This window comes from Cupressus sempervirens, chromosome 8 (assembly GCF_028749045.1).
Source record: "Cupressus sempervirens isolate cs-2001-9-10 chromosome 8, ASM2874904v1, whole genome shotgun sequence".
In the NCBI taxonomy this organism is placed as follows: Eukaryota; Viridiplantae; Streptophyta; class Pinopsida; order Cupressales; family Cupressaceae; genus Cupressus; species Cupressus sempervirens.
The window spans coordinates 53,348,448-53,365,847 of record NC_143125.1 but is presented as its reverse complement, the minus strand read 5'-3'; the positions used below and the strand labels follow the sequence as shown (position 1 = coordinate 53,365,847).

General features: G+C 32.3%; 1 protein-coding gene across 1 annotated transcript in view; it reads left to right on the top strand.

Annotated features, from left to right (window-relative positions):
• Window positions 1-2,676: 2,676 nt before the first annotated feature.
• Window positions 2,677-17,400, top strand: part of LOC149541574 (protein NUCLEAR FUSION DEFECTIVE 4-like) — a 56,258-nt gene continuing 41,534 nt past the window's right edge. Inside the window, exons 1-4 of the mRNA XM_089795630.1 lie at window positions 2,677-2,811; window positions 3,000-3,332; window positions 4,634-5,214; window positions 5,351-5,677. Coding sequence (XP_089651756.1) covers window positions 2,797-2,811; window positions 3,000-3,332; window positions 4,634-5,214; window positions 5,351-5,677 — 1,256 coding nt within the window. The 5' untranslated portion in view covers window positions 2,677-2,796. The remainder of the gene's footprint in view (window positions 2,812-2,999; window positions 3,333-4,633; window positions 5,215-5,350; window positions 5,678-17,400) is intronic.

Genomic DNA, 17,400 nt, shown 5'->3' with positions numbered 1-17,400 from the left:
AACTAAACAAAAGAAAGCAAGCATAATCAAAAACTCCCTTTTTCATTTGTAGCTCCCATGTCCTTCTTTCTTCTCCAAATGATTGTAGCTCCAAAGTTGCCTATAGTGCACACAAAATTGAAGCAAAAGCCTATGATAGTGATAATGCCATGAGAATACTTGAAGTGTGATTTTATGTGAGAGAGAGAATGTAAAATGCAAATTAGTAGATACTAAAAAACTCAAAGATTCAAGGACTCAAGACTTAAGCATTCTCCTCCAAGAGACCCCAAAATGAGAGAAGAGTGTTCATTTTATAATCAACACTCAAACTGAGGGCATTGGATTTGTCACCCATAGATGTGCGATGTGGCAAGAGATTCCTATGACGCATATGACAGAATATGCCAATTTTGAGATTCTATGACACACGAGAGTCAAATTTGAAAGAGAATCTATGATGCGTCATAAGATTCCTCAAGCCACTTAAAGCCAAGAATCTATGACGAATAAGCCAAATAGGGACATGCGAAAGAGGTAATAATAATTCCTATGATGTATATGACAGAATATGCCAAAAGTAAGATTCTATGACACACGAGAGTCAAATTTGGAAGAGAATCTATGACGCGTCATAAGATTCCTCAACCCACTTAAAGCCAAGAATCTATGATGAATAAGCCAAATAGGGACATGCATAAGAGATAAGAATATTTGATTATGACAAATCTTAGCCAAGTGTCAAAAGAGAATCCATGAGGTGTCACATCCAAGTGTCATGATGATGAAATATTTGAATTAAAAATCCTTTTATTCCACAAAATAAGAATTAGTAGAAAATGGAATTAATGATGGAAAATACAACTTAGGAAATTGTAAATTTCCATGGTTTGCAGATAATGAATCAATTAATTAATAAAATTAATTAATTGAGGATGATAATCAGGAAGAATAATTAGTGAGAATAATAGAATTAAATTATGGGTTATTTAATCCTATAGAGAAAATTAGTAGATGATTGGCCAAATTGATTAAATGAATGCGACTGTATCTTTGATGAAAATGTGATGATGATGGATATCGAATAAGATGATGAAAAGGTAGACCAAAGACATGGTCAAATTAATTGATAGATCAAAATTGATAACATGCCAAGGACACATGACATGAATTAATTGATATGTAACATTTATCCAACATTGTAAATGCTACAAGATTGAAATTGATTGATAAGGTTCAATCATAATAATACCAACGGACATTGTCAATATTATTAAAATGGTTGATGATGCCATGATCTAACATTGAAAGCCTCAACAACGTCAAAGGTTGAATGACATGAATGATAGTTTGACCTAGCACTGAGAGCCACGACAATACTAAGGTCAGATTCATAAGATTAATAGGTTGATAGATTTCCAAGGCACTGAAAGCCACAACAATACCTAGGAGTCAGACAAATGATGATTGATTTGGGATGTTTGATACGTTTCGAGTTGATTAGGACTGATTTCGAGTGATTTTGGGTTGATTTGGGGTGATTTCAAGTTGATTTGGGGTGATTTCGAGTTGATTTCATATGATTTCGAGTTGATATGAAATTGATGTGAAAGCGGATACAAATGACAAAATATGGTCAATCTAGCCAAAAGATCAAAGTTAGTAGAATGAGAAAATGGGACAAATTAGTATGAAGAAGTGATGAAGTCATAGATGCGAACCATTTTTGAGCGTCTATAGCAACCTTGTCATTTGAGATGCTCTTTTGGCTACCTAGTTTGCAATTGAATTGCCTTCTCTATAAATGCGCAAGACTTCAGCTCATTGAACCTTCCTATCAATCCTTGAATCAACTTCAACCACAAGTAGGAGATGAGTTTTGACAAATAACATTAATCATTATTATGACTCCCCTTCAAGATGTGTCCAGGTTTGACTTCTATTCCACAATTCAACCCTATACTAAATTATGCAATATTATTTGGTGTCTCTCATATAAATTCTAATTTCTCTACTAAAATCTTCCTACTATAATCTCAAATTATACATCCAATACCACCTAGTCCCGAATTACCAATAGAAACCCATAAAAGTTTACTTTGACCAATCCCACCTTCAAAATGTATCATGCAAATCCATCTATTAGATTTTAAAAAAGACCAACCTTTCTAAACCATCAACCAAAAAAAGAATTTATATCAAATCAATCACTTGTATCTACCTAACACACTTAAATTGATAACATTTAGTTTATTTATATCCTTAAAAAGTTATACATACTTAAAAGTTCCTTAATACATAAATCTGTAACCAAATATAATAAAACTTTTCATTTCTTGTCCTACTAAACACATTAAGCTGAATTGCTTCATTCTTTAATTGATAAGATATTTTGATTTTGTTATAATTTAATTACCCTTTATCGAATAAACTCAAGTGCACCCTCTTAGGAATCTTAAGAGAAATAAAATATCCTCCATGTTAAAATATCTAAATTTCCTTAGGTGTCTCTGAAGTTGCTTCCTCTTTATTCAATTCTAAAGTGGAAAGAAGATGAGCAAGACTAGAGGTGACAGAAAGTGGCTAATTAGTCTAGAGAAAGGAGAAATGAAAGAATCATTTCTTTATGTGGCAAAGTGAATGAAAATGGAGGATATTCATCATAACACCCCCCAACAATTAACTCTTTGAGGTGCCAGATTTGAATGATAACGTGTGTCCGTCCACCTCCTTCTTGTCTTCTCTGTTAAATGTTGGCGGTTCGTGCATTACTCTCTGCAGAAGCTTCTTGTTATCATTAGGATCACACCTTGCAGCATGGTGGACTCTGAAGTGAGAATGTTTCTGTTTCTCTGCTACTCAATTGCTTTCGTGCTTTAGCTCCATTCCTGCTGGAACATGTCGGTTACCATTGTGGCAGAACATTCATAATTTTTTTAATACTTTTGTACATGAACTACTTCACATATTTTCATTTCTTGACTGGCTTTTATTCTTCCTTTTGTCTGGCTTCCTTATAGTCTATAATGGCTGAGGTGGTGCCCGCTGTGTTGGCGAGAAAATGGTTGGGATTTGGTGCTAGCATCTGGGTTCAGGCATTTGCAGGGAACACATATGCTTTTCCTAACTATTCACCCACATTGAAGAAAATTATGCAGTATAATCAATTGCAGTTGAATAATCTGGGGGTGGCCAAAGATCTCGGAGAAAATGTGGGGCTGATTGCAGGGCTTGTTTGCGATAAATTGCCGCCATGGGTTTTGCTTTCCATTGGAGCTTTCAATGGTTTGGTTGGTTATGGAGTGCTCTGGCTGGCTGCTACTGGAAGAATTCCTCCTCTGCCCTATTGGCAAGTAGGTATCAATGGCTTTCCCCCCTAAATATAAGTTTTAAATACAAAGTAAAATTTATTTTGCAACCCTCTAGTTTACAAGATTTTCAAGTGAAATGATTCAGTTTAGTATTCTGCAATTTTCAAAGTTGAATGCTGACCCTTCAGAAGCAAGTCTCCTCATCAATTTGTGGATAACTTAGTTTTTTTTGCTTGCTTTTTGAATTTCTCATCTCCATTGCCTGTCTTATTCTGCCCTGCAATGATAGTTATCCATTGAGATGAACTCCCCCATCCTTTATACAGATGACCATACATAGATTAACTGGAATTTTCAGCCAAAGCAGATATTCCTTTCTTCTCAAGAGCAATGCCAGCAGACTGTTCTTTCATCAGGGCTTGAAAGCTTTTACCACAAGGCTCTTTTCTAACGCGATCAATGTGACAGCCTAAGCTCTTTAATGTCAGTCTTTTGTTTTTGTTCTGTGTTGTCTGCTTGTTCCAGAGACAAACATTAAAATTTATGCTCTTTTATGATCTGCCCTTGAAAGCCTCTGCATTCTACACATAGTAAAACATATTTATGATCCCCATTTTTCTCATTCATATGTAAAACATATTTAGAGTTCTTCACTTTGAATGATTATTTTATTTTGATTTTGAAGTCGAGACCAAAACATTTATTTCAATCAAAACAAAATATAAATTGCATTTTCTAAGTTGAAAAATAAATTATGTCTTCCGCATTTTTATAAACCCTAGGCAACACCTGCATTAGGTGTTAACAGACACATAGGCAATTAGTTAATCCAGCCCACATCTTGTAATTCAATATATGAATCGAGCTCAGCCAGAAGGAAGGTCAAATCTGTCATAAAAACAACTGTAATCTGTAGCTTTATTTTTGTTATTTTTGTTTTGCGCTCAAGGAGCTACAGGAGATAAAGATGTAATGCTACACTAGCTTCTCTGAATTGCTTTTGTGCTAACACTTTTAAGCTGAAGTATAATTGTCTATTTTTGTTTTTACGTATAAGCACAATACTAGATTGTGATAAATTTGGTTCTAGATACTAATTTCATAAGCCTTTCACTTGAATTTTAAGGCACATTGGAAGTTCGATCACTTAATTTCTGTTCTGGGATTGATTATAGTTTTTAGCATCAATGTTTTGGATCATACTACATGATCCTGCATAATGCAGTATGATCCGAAAAGTTGATGTTAAAAACTATCATACAACAATTGATCCCAGAAGAGAAATTAAGCATCTAATATGGCTTGTGGAAACCTGATATACTTGGTATGATCACTGTTTACAGATGTGTGTGGCATTGGGCATAGGATCAAACAGCTCAACATGGTTTAACACTGCAATGCTATTGACATCCATGAGAAATTTCCCCCATAGCAGGGGCACCGTTGTGGGGATCCTCAAGGGCTTTGTGGGTCTAAGCGGGGCTATTTTTGCTCAGCTCTCAATGGCCATATTTCCAGACAATCCAATAATGGTTCTTTTTCTGCTGGCAATGGCACCAGCCCTTGTCTCTATAGTTGCTATGCATTGTATTGTACCTGTTAAACCCATGGTTGGTTGCAGGGATGATCCAAATGAGCACGAACATTTTGTATTCATCATATTTACTTGCATTGGCCTCGCAATTTACATTCTTGGAGTCACAATTCCAGATAATTTTGTATCCCTGAGGGGACATTTCACCCCTAAGGTCATTGCAGGGGTAATGTTGATGTTCTTGGCAGTACCTCTTCTAATACCTTTCAAAATATATGTGGATAGTCTAATGAAATGGAACATGAGGACAATGTCAACCAATATGGAAGTTCCTGCAAATGAGCCACTTTTGAAGGTGGAGGGACTAAGAGGAGATGCTGAAAGCAACAGGTTTAGGATTTTTTTTTCTACTTTTTCTCTTAGAGCTCATTAAATACATGCTAAGCCTTGCTTTTGTTTGTCGTAAGTTTATATTTCTACAATGTCATTGATTGTTTATCTCTTTCTTTTGTTCTATCTCATGAAGCCTTGAAGATGTGGCTTCTCAATCTGGAGGACGAGATTCCAAGGAAAGCTTTTTCGCAGTGGCACATGGAGCTGTCAGGAAACTGAAAAGGGGTCCAAGAAGAGGCCAAGACTTTAACCTAAAACAAGCTCTGGTTAAAGCCGATTTCTGGTTGTTGTTCTTCTCCTTCTTTTGCGGGGTTGGGTCTGGGGTGACAGCTATTAATAATATGGGCCAACTTGGTGAGGCCCAGGGCTACTCAGATGTTTCAATCTTCATTTCCCTTATTGGAGTCTGGAACTTCCTTGGCCGCCTAGGTGGTGGAGCTCTGTTTGAATTTTTTGTCAGGTAATTTATACTAATTACCATTATCAAAAATCCAAGCGCAATTGGTTTCTGGATTCAATTGTGTATATTTTTTTATCATCAACATTTCGGATCACACTCCTTATCCATCATCATGATGAGAGAGAAAAGGATATGAAAAGAAAGAAATATATGATGATGGATCACAGAGTGTGATCCGAAACGTTGATGACAAAAAAATATACACAGTCGAATCCAAAAACCAATTGCGCATGGATTTCTGATAATGGTAATTAGTATAAATTACCTGACAAAAAATTCAGACAGAGCTCCACCACCTAGGCAGCCAAGGAAGTTCCAAACTCCAATAAGGGAAATGAAGATTGAAACATCTGAGTAGCCCTGGGCCTCACCAAGTTGGCCCATATTATTAATAAATTTTGTTAGATCCTCTTTCTATGAAATTAGATATTTGGATCTACTTTGTATGCATCTAGATCCATGGTTCTACTTTTGATCAAGTTTCTAGATATCATTTACATTAATTTCATTGTTTCATTTAGTATATTTGAATTGCAAAAAATGGAAGAAAAGAATTTCATTTTGTTTCATATATCCAAGTCATTTATAGATTGCATTGAATTGCATTTTGTACAAATAATTATTTTTTAAAATCATCCATTGTTATTGCATTTCACTTTCAATACAATTGTTATCTTGATCTTCTTGTTCAATTTCAAGTTTTCTTCAATGTTTTCTATCTATTCCATTCCATGCATATGATGAAAATTTAGTTCTTCATTTCATAGATTCCCAAAAATTTTCCTAACCTAAGTACATTTTGATTATCATCATTCCTTATAAAGATACCCCTCTTACCAAGATTTATTCAATAACAATGATGATATTTGTTCTATAATCTCTATTCCTCATAGGGACCCTTTAGTATAAGAGGATGACATCATGACTATTTATCCTAATGATAAACATCTTCATATGACTTTCATTGGTATTCCTTCTCTAGATAAGACCTTGATGAGTTTCTATTATCCTCATAAAAATACCTTTGAAGTAGTAGATGATGACATGCTTGATGCCCTTTCCTTTCCTATGGAGTCCTATGAGATTAATGGTCCAAGTCAAGTCACTACCATTAAAGATATCTCTCAAAAAAGAAGGAATTATTGTAAAAGGTTCCATAGAACACAATTATCATGCAATACAATACACACATAACATTTCTCAACAGGACAATGTTCATGATGTCCTTCCTTCTACAAATCCAACCTTATAATTGTTACCTAATTTTCACTCTATGGAATGAATAATGTAGAGCCTTTGCAAATAAGAAGAGGTACATTCAAAACTTATTTCATTTATAAACTTTTTCAAGAAATGTAACACATTCATCAAGTTATTCTTGTAAGTATTACATTTCATGAAGGAAAGAGAAGAGCAAATAGAACTAAAAAACATACATTATAGAAATATTTTCTGAAATAATTACATTTAATTAATCAAGATAGGCGTATTTATTAAATTAAATAAATTTAATCCCATAGTACATTAGTCTCAGGAGATAATTTAATTTAATAAAGTATAAATACTTTTAAATTAAATTATAATTAAATCAAGTAGGTTTAATGCGACTAATATGAGTACGTACTATAGGAATTAAATAAGAAATGTGATGAATGCAGATTAGGGTCTTCTGTATCTGACAATTAAGCCAAGTAGTGAGTTAGATCAAGAATGTGTCTATTGAAATATGACTTTAGCAATGATCAAAATAGACCAGAATTGGTATCATGGCAATAAGCCAATTTTGAGGTATTACATTTTGCCCCTCTTTGAATGAATGTGCAAGCAACACATTCAATTCAAAGAAAATCAAAATGTATGATGCGTAGATAAAAAAAAAGAGATTGGTTCTGAAATTGATTCTACGGAGACCAATTAATGAGCTTTTAAGGACTATCTCTAGAATAGAGCTTAATCCCAAGGAATCCAAGTAGAATACCTAGATACCTAAATTGAAACAAATAAGCTTTTAAGGATCATCTTCAACACGAAGCTTAATCCTAAGGAATCCAGGTAGAACACCTAGATACCTAAGTTGAAACAGATAAGCTTTTAAGGATCATCTCTAGCACGAAGCTTAATCCTAAGGGATCCAGGTAGAACACCTAGATACATAAGTTGATAAGATCTAATTATGAGTCATAGAATCATCCCCAGAACGAGGCTTGATCCTCAGGAGTCAGGGTTTAGACTATCCCGATACTTGTCCATCAGACTTAGATAAGAAATGTTATAAGATGTGATCAAATGATGAAAATATGAAGTAGATGACAAGGATGCCAGAAAGAGGAGGAAAAGATGCATCGAGTAATGAGATGCCCCAAGTGAGAAGGACATAAAATGGGAACCAGATGCCCCAAGCAATGAGACTCAAAATGAGTTGAAATTTAGTTCAATGATGTAATCATCTTGCCCCCTCGGGAGTGAAATCAAAAGATGATACACCAAAAGTATGATGTAAGGAGCGTGATGAAAGATACAAAATAAATCCAAGGTTTAGTAGAATATAGAAGAGATTAGAATGATCAGAAGAAATATAAAGAGATTAGAACGATCAGATCAAATAAGTTAAAAACCTTATGAAGAAGTTGTGGAAGACCTAGATATGATGATGGCTAGAATCTATAAGATAACTAGAAAATGGGTTGAGTGGACCATAGGATGGTGGAGTAGGAGAAAAGGTATGATCACCCATCACTTAAGAACCTGCTCAACCGGCTAGTGGCGGTGACCAAAACCTCCTAATAAGAATATCCCCCTTGATAAAACTTGTTAGGATGGTTTAGTACTAGTGATCAAAACTAAAATGGAAGCTAGGAAGAAGAAGGCAGAGGAATTGGAGGACAATGTAGTCACGATGCCCCTCTTACCCCATAGAAGTATGATCCCATCTATTAATGTCACATTACTCTTACCTAGTAGTCCCCAAATACAAGTGGTTGACATTGGAGATGGTGGAAGTAATGAGAGAAAATTTATCCAGTTCAACTAAGCTGCAATGAAGACTACAAAAATGGAGAAGGGCCTCGAACTTCAAAACTTATTTCCTATGTCCTAAAGAACCCTTTCTCTTTAGCTGCGAAGACATTGACTCCATTCAAAAGGAAAATGTTCAATGTAGACATGCTTGGGACTGCATCTAAGGTAATTGCCATAGAATCATGGTCAGAAGACACCTTGGACAGAAAGAGGAAGAGGAAAGAAGAGGAAGCCCCAAATAAAGAAACTTTATCTCTAGATATCTATTCTAGATTGACTTTGAGTAAAGTTAAGAAGCAGAAGACCATATTGATCCTTGGCCAAGATCTTGATTTAGGGAATTTGACTATGGAGATTGCTAAACCCACTAAGGAAGGGAGAATTGAAGACATGTTTGTAGAGGATTTCACATTGCATTCTGTAGACCTTAAAGAAGTTAGACATGACACCAAGGTGGGCCTATGGAAATCAACAAATGATGTGATAGAAGGACAATTCAAAAGGATTAAGCTTGATAAAGTCAAAATGAAGGCTGAAATTCATGAACTTAATTGCTTCATCAGGCAACTAGTCACCCAGCTAGAAAGCATCTCGGGAGTGTCAACCACCAGCGACCCTATGGCCACAAACATTCTAGTTATCATTTCCTAGCTACAAGAAGACAAGCACTTCAAGTAGATTGGTAGGGAGTGGAGTGGAAAACTCAAGTCTGAAGGTCTTACAATCATAAATAAAATCAGTAATGTAGTACTAAGGCTCAAAATAGAGAAAGATAATATCTCAGCTAACCGAGCTACCCTGGCAGTAGACAAAGCCAAGAGTGAGGATTGCATTTCGTTATTGAAAATGATCATCCACATGAAGGCTAAGGAAGCTATAGAGAAAAAAAAATTCCTAAGGGGATGAGCCCTTATTTGAGTGGCTAGAGAGTATGCAATTAAAATCTGAAATGATCCTAGTAGCAGAAGAAGGATTAAAGGAAATGGAGGACAAAGTTAAGAAGGATTAGGACAAAGACTATGAATTACTAAGACGCCTACATACAGATTCCCTATCTAATGGACAAGGGAAAGGGATAGTTGGAGTTATTTTCATGCAAAAGAACTTCTCTAATTATCTAGATAGCCTAATAGAGAAGTCTTTTGATCACTAGAACAAAGTGTTAGAGCTCCAAAATATTGGTAGGTGTGTATACGTGGTTGTAGAGGAAATACAGGAGTAGTTGAATGCCATCAAGGATCTAACCGAAGAGCATTCCAAGTTTCTCTTAAGATACACTAACGTTCATGTTCATAGACATGAAGAGTTGACCCCAATCATTGTTGTCACCAAAGCCTATAAGGTGTAGTTTGAAAAAGGAAAGAAGGCGAAATGATTCTTATCCCACCCTTTCATATTTTGATTTAATGATTGTAACTGATAATTGACTCCTTGCCATTTGTCAATTTTGAGGAGATGAACCAATTTGAGTCTCATTTTGTAATGGTCATGTAAGAATCCTATATGTACCTAATTGAAAAATTAATAGGAGATTGGCTAATTTTTCGTGTGAGATACTTCATATTGGAGAGACAAGTTGAATGTATTTTGTGTTGATTATTTACTATTCCATTGTTTTTGTGATAACTTAGGATATCTCTCTTAGTTGAATTGAGTTAAGGAATAAATCGAGTTTTTTTCGCTATTCAATGCAATAAGATGTAGATAATAGTAATGTTATTAAAAGTTTAAAGAGATTTTGTTTTATGTTTTCCTTCAACTTATTTCTCTTATTTGTTAAAGTTAGCTTTCAGCTAAGTAGTTGATTCATAGATAGAATCCATTAACATTTCGTCAATATCTGTGAGTTCATAAGATTTGTGAGTTTACAAACTTGGTTAGTTTTAAGACTCAAACCTTTGCCTGAGTTAGTTTCTTTTTAGGCCTAACTTAGTTTACCTCTCCTGCTCTATGGTCAGGAACAAACCCCATTTAGATTTAGGAATAAACATGATTCATTGAAAATTAGAAAATCCAAGGGAGTTGTACCTAAGAATTCAAAGAGAAGTCAATCACTAAGTGGTGATTTCCCAAGTTGTAACCAGATATTGTTCAAGAATATTGGGCATTCAAAGAGTAACATAGAAGAACAATCTATTTACCAACAATAGTAACTATTTTAAAGGTTAAAAAATTATAATAGTATTACCCATCAACAAAAATTATTAATCTTTTTCAATTATCTAAATTATTATTTTGTAAATTAATAATTATCTTGAATTTGATTTAAATTTAGTATTACATGTAAAAATATAATTTTATAACAAAGATAAAATATAAGATAGTAAAAGTAATCACCTATAAAAAGTAACTTTTTTTACAAAGATTTCTTCATCATCAGTAGTAATAGGTCAAAGCTTAGATTTATTATTATTATGTGTGAAGTTCGAGTAGACTTGAACTCAAGACCCCTTAGATAAGAGGTTCAAAAGCTACCATTGTGTTGTAGGCTCTTGCTTACATTTTTGGGTAGTATGTCAAAATCAATAATGTTCATTAACCCTTAGTTGTAAGCACTACATGCTAACCCGTCATTCCACTAAAGGCACAAGCCTTTAAGTTCATCATTATTAGTTATAATTCAATTTTACAATTAAATCAATCTTCCACATTAAAGAATTAATCCAATCTATATAGCTCATAATCATTTTTCATTTTACATAAATATTTAGATTTTTCTTTTCCATTTGATTCTTATTTTATGTTGAAAAAATATTTATAATAATTGAATGCTTATTAATCATTTTAATTTAGTTTATATTGATGAATGATATTATGTTATCATTATATTTATTTTTATAATTATTAATATGAGATATTGATATTATGTTAATCTTACATTTTCAACTTTGAAGAAATTTCAATCTCTAAAAAAAACCTTTTAAAATAAATATTTGAAGAATTACCTTTTCTTCTATATTGAAATCTTACAGAATTTCATCTTCTTATATGTAGGAAATTCTTACCTTTCTTTAATTTTCAATAGTTCAATTACAAATTTTAAAAATTGATATACAAATATTATAACATTTATTTAGTATCTCATCACATATAAACAACTATTTGTTATCTTTTTATTTGTACATATATTTAACATTAAAATTAGAAAAGTATAATTAATAAATTTATTAGTATATTGACATATTTATTTGTTGCATATATTTGTACACATTTCTCTCAATCTAAAATAAAAAATTAAGTTTAAGTAGTTTACTTCTTTTTTTAATTAACTTTTTTTTAGTTCATTTAATTTTACTACTTAATTCAATTTGTAAATATTTATGTTTAAATTTTTATTTTTTCTTCTAGTTTTATTTACTTATTCAAATTTTAATTTCTAATAATTTATTATAGATTTATTTTTTATAATATAAAATTATTTGTAAATGAGTTTTTTTATATTATAAATCGAGGGATCAAAAAAAGCAATGTAAATGAGTTTTTGGTCTAGTGGTGAAGTTAAAAGATTTTTAAAGAGCCTACAAACATTAAAAATGGATGAAACTGAAATCATACCCTAGATAAATTTACTTGTAACATTATTTTATTTATTTATTTTTAATGTCACATTCAATTCTATGAAATGATGAAAAAATATCTAAGCTAAGTAAGCTGAGAACATGTCGGCCAGCCACGCTAACATATTTATTTTGATTGATGTTAGAAATCAAATCATCATTTCCGCTACGTTTGAAAAGGCATTTAAAAATTCCATTATCAAAAGTTAATTCACAATTATTGTCTTTCACTGCTTTTGGAAGTTGATGGTGGTGATTAGCATGTTTCTCGTATTAAAATTATGTCAACCAATAATTATATAAATTGGAAATGGCAATTAAATATTTAAATATTTAAAATATATTGATAATCTACTATGATGTATCAAAATTATTAACTTCTTGGCACACTTTACTAGTTGCACATTTGCATATAATTATAATAGACAACTTTCAATAAATAATTATAATACTATAATATTTAATATAATGTTTATAAAAGACAACTTTAGTATATGATTATACAATTCTAATATTTACATCAATATATGTATATTTATTAAATCAAAAAATATTCATTATATATATAAATTTGTATATTAATGTAATGTTCATTAAAATAATTATTTTTTGGTATTTTGATGAGCTAGTTCTTATTAATTTAGAGTTCATTTGTTTGGTTAAATTAAAATGTAATTAAAATTTTCTAGGAATCAAAATTTTCTAATACTAAAATTTTCATTTTCTATATTTATTTCTAAAAAAATAAAATAGAATTTTATCCCAAAATCAACATTCTTATCTTCTACCTAAAACTCTAGAATTAAAAAATGAATTCCAATTCAACTTTTGATCTTCTTTCCTAGCCTTCGCTGCTTGTTGCACCTCTCGATTCTTATCTAGGATGGATGTAAATGACTGTAATTGAGAATCAGAAAATTTTCTTCACTATGTTGGATCAGCTCAAAGCTATGTGCTTGGTCTTGCAATGTCAAAAACATTGTGACCTCAAGTTGCATCATCAATGTTGAGTTTCTAGGATCCCTGCAAATGCACTAAGCACTGCCATTATATTTTGGTGTGTGTTTTCCAAATAGCAAGAACCTCTTAAGGTAATTTCTACATAACATCAACATATGATATTCACAATTTTGATATCACAATTGAGTATTGGTCTCCAAAATATCAACATATGATATTCACCATATACTCTTTGAGTAATGACCTCTAGAATGAGATGCAAGATATTCACCAATTACTTTGAGTAATGGCCTCTAGAACATTAAGTCGTGTGATATTCACCACATACTCTATGTAATGGCCTCTAGAACATCAATTTGCAAAACATTCACCATATACTCAAAAAATATTTATAAGGTATGTGCATACACATTCTCATACTACTTACCATAAAAACATCCACCATGTAAGGTATAATTTGTCATGATCTATATAGACATCGTAAGGTATCCATCATAACAGAAAATTAAGTTATTGTAAGATCGTCACCTTTCAATAACTTTTGTAGATAGAAGTGACATCATTTGAAACTCGTCACTTCCTCATGATATGTATAGGGGGCAGGCCCATAAAAATCACATAGTCGCAAGGTATATTCATGAATTGTGGTCCTCTTTGACTGCCACAATTTATTAATAATTGGAGAATCCATCTCAACATGATTTACTCCCTCTGAACCAATATAATTGAGATCACTGAAGGTTGCTTGAATCATATCCTCTATCTTCTCCTCCTATTTCAAGGTTGTCTCTAATGAAATATCAAACTCCCTTTGAATCTCAATCTGCCTCTTCCTACAATAATATTCTCAAAGGAAAAGATCAAGGCACATAGCTCTTCATAGTACATATATAGAAATACAAATAAGAAAGAAATTACCATAATATTCCATATATTTTACCCTTCATATACTCACATAATGAATCTCACAATCATTATATATAAAAAAATTAATATGATTTTGAATGAGTGTGTATATATATATACATATATATATATACATATATACGTATATGTATATATGTATATATACGTATATATATATATATACGTATATGTATATATATGTATATATATATATATACATATATATATACATATATATACATATACGTATATATATATATGTATATATACATATATATACATATACGTATATATATGTATACGTATATATATATATATACATATACGTATATATATATATACATATATATACGTATATGTATATATGTATATATATATGTATATGTATATGTATATGTATATGTATATATATATATATATATAACTATCATTTTTCTATACATCAATTAATTCTTTCTACCTAACAAATGCCAATTTGTTTAATTTCATTACTTAATTAAAATATTATTCTTAAATATTTGCATCTATATGTGTTTGTATACCTTCAGAGTTACTGTTATAATCAAAATAGTTATTTATCACCTTAATTATAAAATTTATATAAAAACTTAACAATAAATAAGCCATATAATTAAAAGGTCAACTTAATAATAATGTATGAATACATACCTTAAGGTAATTAGTGTCTTCAAATTTTAATGCTCCTAATATGGCTTTAATGCCCAAGATGTTATCCTTAGCATATGATCTCCTTTCTTGAGCAGTTTTCACCACACTCTCCTGTTTATAATGAATGTAGTTTTAACTATGAAACTATATGAATTCTTAAATTAACCAAGTGTTTTTAAAAGAAAATAACAAAGATAGCGTAACAAGAAGTTTAAGAAAATGACTTGAAAATTAAATCCCTAACGGACATAAGCCATGGAAATAAAACATTTGCAAGTTAAGCCTTTGAAAAGATCAATAGATAAACAACAAAAATAGGAGCAATTCCTTAATTCCACTAATGCAATCAATGATGAGAATTTAGTAATCGTAAGATGTTTCACTTTTCATCAGATTGCAAGGCTACAAAATCTATGCTCATGTGAGACAAAAAGCTATGCAGAACAATAGGGTGATCTGTTCTCCATCTAAGTATGTCAGTAAAATTCGTAAACACGTGGCAAACACTAGAATTAAAAGATCACTCAATCAAAATAATACAATAAAACAATTGGCTCCATTACACTCCATGAGCATACATTCATAAAATATAACACACTTAGGCAAGAGTAACTACACTTTGCATGAGAGCACCAATAGCATATATTATTGCATCAAAATAATGGCGTAGAATACATATTACATTCCTAAATTTAAAAGAAATCATTTTCTCAATTTGTGTTGAGAGTGAGAGATTCTTTCATGCAAACATATGCTTAAAACTAATTAAAAAAATCTAATTATGTACAAACTGACTCTTTAACTGGTGCTAAGTAGGACTTGTAAGAATTTTCCTTAAAGAAAAATTCACCCAAGACCAAGGAACTCAAGCACAAGCACAACAATAGACCAAAGAGTATGATCAGAATGATGATATGATGTTCATTCAATATATAAAATTACACTAGGAGTGCTCACATATAAAGGCCTCTAGAATTCTTCTAGAATGCACAGGAATCAATAACATGATAAATCATACAACCAAGCACATATCCATTAAGCACAAGAGTAAGTGAGATGATGAGAGGATAAGCCTACAAAGGCATAGCATGCAAGATAATGTTGTAGACACCATGTGCTAAATTAGGAGTGCAAAAAACTATGTTATCTACATGACAACTCAGTTAATTATGCAAACTCCAGTGCTGTAGACACCATGTGCTGAATTAGAGTTGCTTACTCCAGTGTTGCCAACATGACAACTCATAATAGTATGCAAAATCCTAAGTGTCTTACCTAAGAAATAATAAAATAATGCAAAATAGTAAAATAATGCATTAACCTAAGTAAACTTATGTAAAGGGTAAATAGTAAATACTTATTTACATCAACAACCCCTCTTAACTGCAACTTAGGGGAATGCACTTAAGCTTATGAAAGATAGGATAAAATGCATGATGGGTCCCAGCTACTAGGCCATGTTAGGTGCCCATGTACATAATGGAATACAATCTCCCATAAAATAGAGAAAGAGGGAAAACCTCATGGGAAAAACCCTCCCCCTAAAATAAAGATGAAAAGACAAGATGCATGGATAGATGGAGTAATCAAGACCCCCCCCACCCCCGCCCCCCCTAATTACAAAATACATCAAGTATATACAAAAGAGAATTATGAGAAGAACATAATACCAAAAGAGGAAAAAGTCCCTCCCATAAAAAACAAAAGAAGAGAGACAAGATAGTCCTACCCCCACCCCCACCAAATGTAGAGTGCCAATCAGTGATAGTTGCTCCACTGTAGAAGTTGATCCAAGACTGCTGCATAATATTCCTCCCCTTTGGAAGAAACAATATCATAGGTACATAAGAGATGCTTCTCCTATGCATAGAAAGAATCCCAATGATCAATGATGCCTCTAAAACTTGCTCAATTGTCCCTGTGTCAATACTGACTATCACTCCTTCCAATGCTACTAAAAAGAACAATCTCAGACCTAGCAAGGATGGATGTAGAACCTGTCCCAAAGAGCCTACAACCTCCTAAAATGATAAAGAGACCTCCTATAAATGTTGTACATAAGTATCCATAATCATATCAACTTGTGAAGATCGATCATGTAGAGAATGGACATGAGGGTTAGATTGAGCCCTTGCAACAATTGAAGAAGGATCTTCTCCATCAAAGAGAATATGTATATCATCAATGATGTCTCCCAAATTTGTGATATATGACTCCACAAACAAAACTAAAATATCTACTATGTAGTCATCCTCTAATTTTGGAGTTGGAAGAATAGGTGTACCTCGTTGTGTTGGACCTATCTCTGTGGAAATATATGCATGTGGAATATGTTGTTGATGTGACCTCCCCCTACATCTATCAATAGGATCCAACATATCTAATTCTGTTGAACCACTATCGATGGTGTCACTATCAGTTCCCATAATGTATGAAGTGTGGAGAGGATTAGAGGATAAGTTGGCTGAACTTTCCTCAAAGTGAACATTCCCCTCTATAAAGATCTTATGAGTCTCAGGATCCATAAGTCTGTATGCCTCAACATAATCTTCAAATCTAATGAAAGTAATAGGCCTAGGTGGTGGTTTCTTGCATCTCTTAGAAGATATGCTT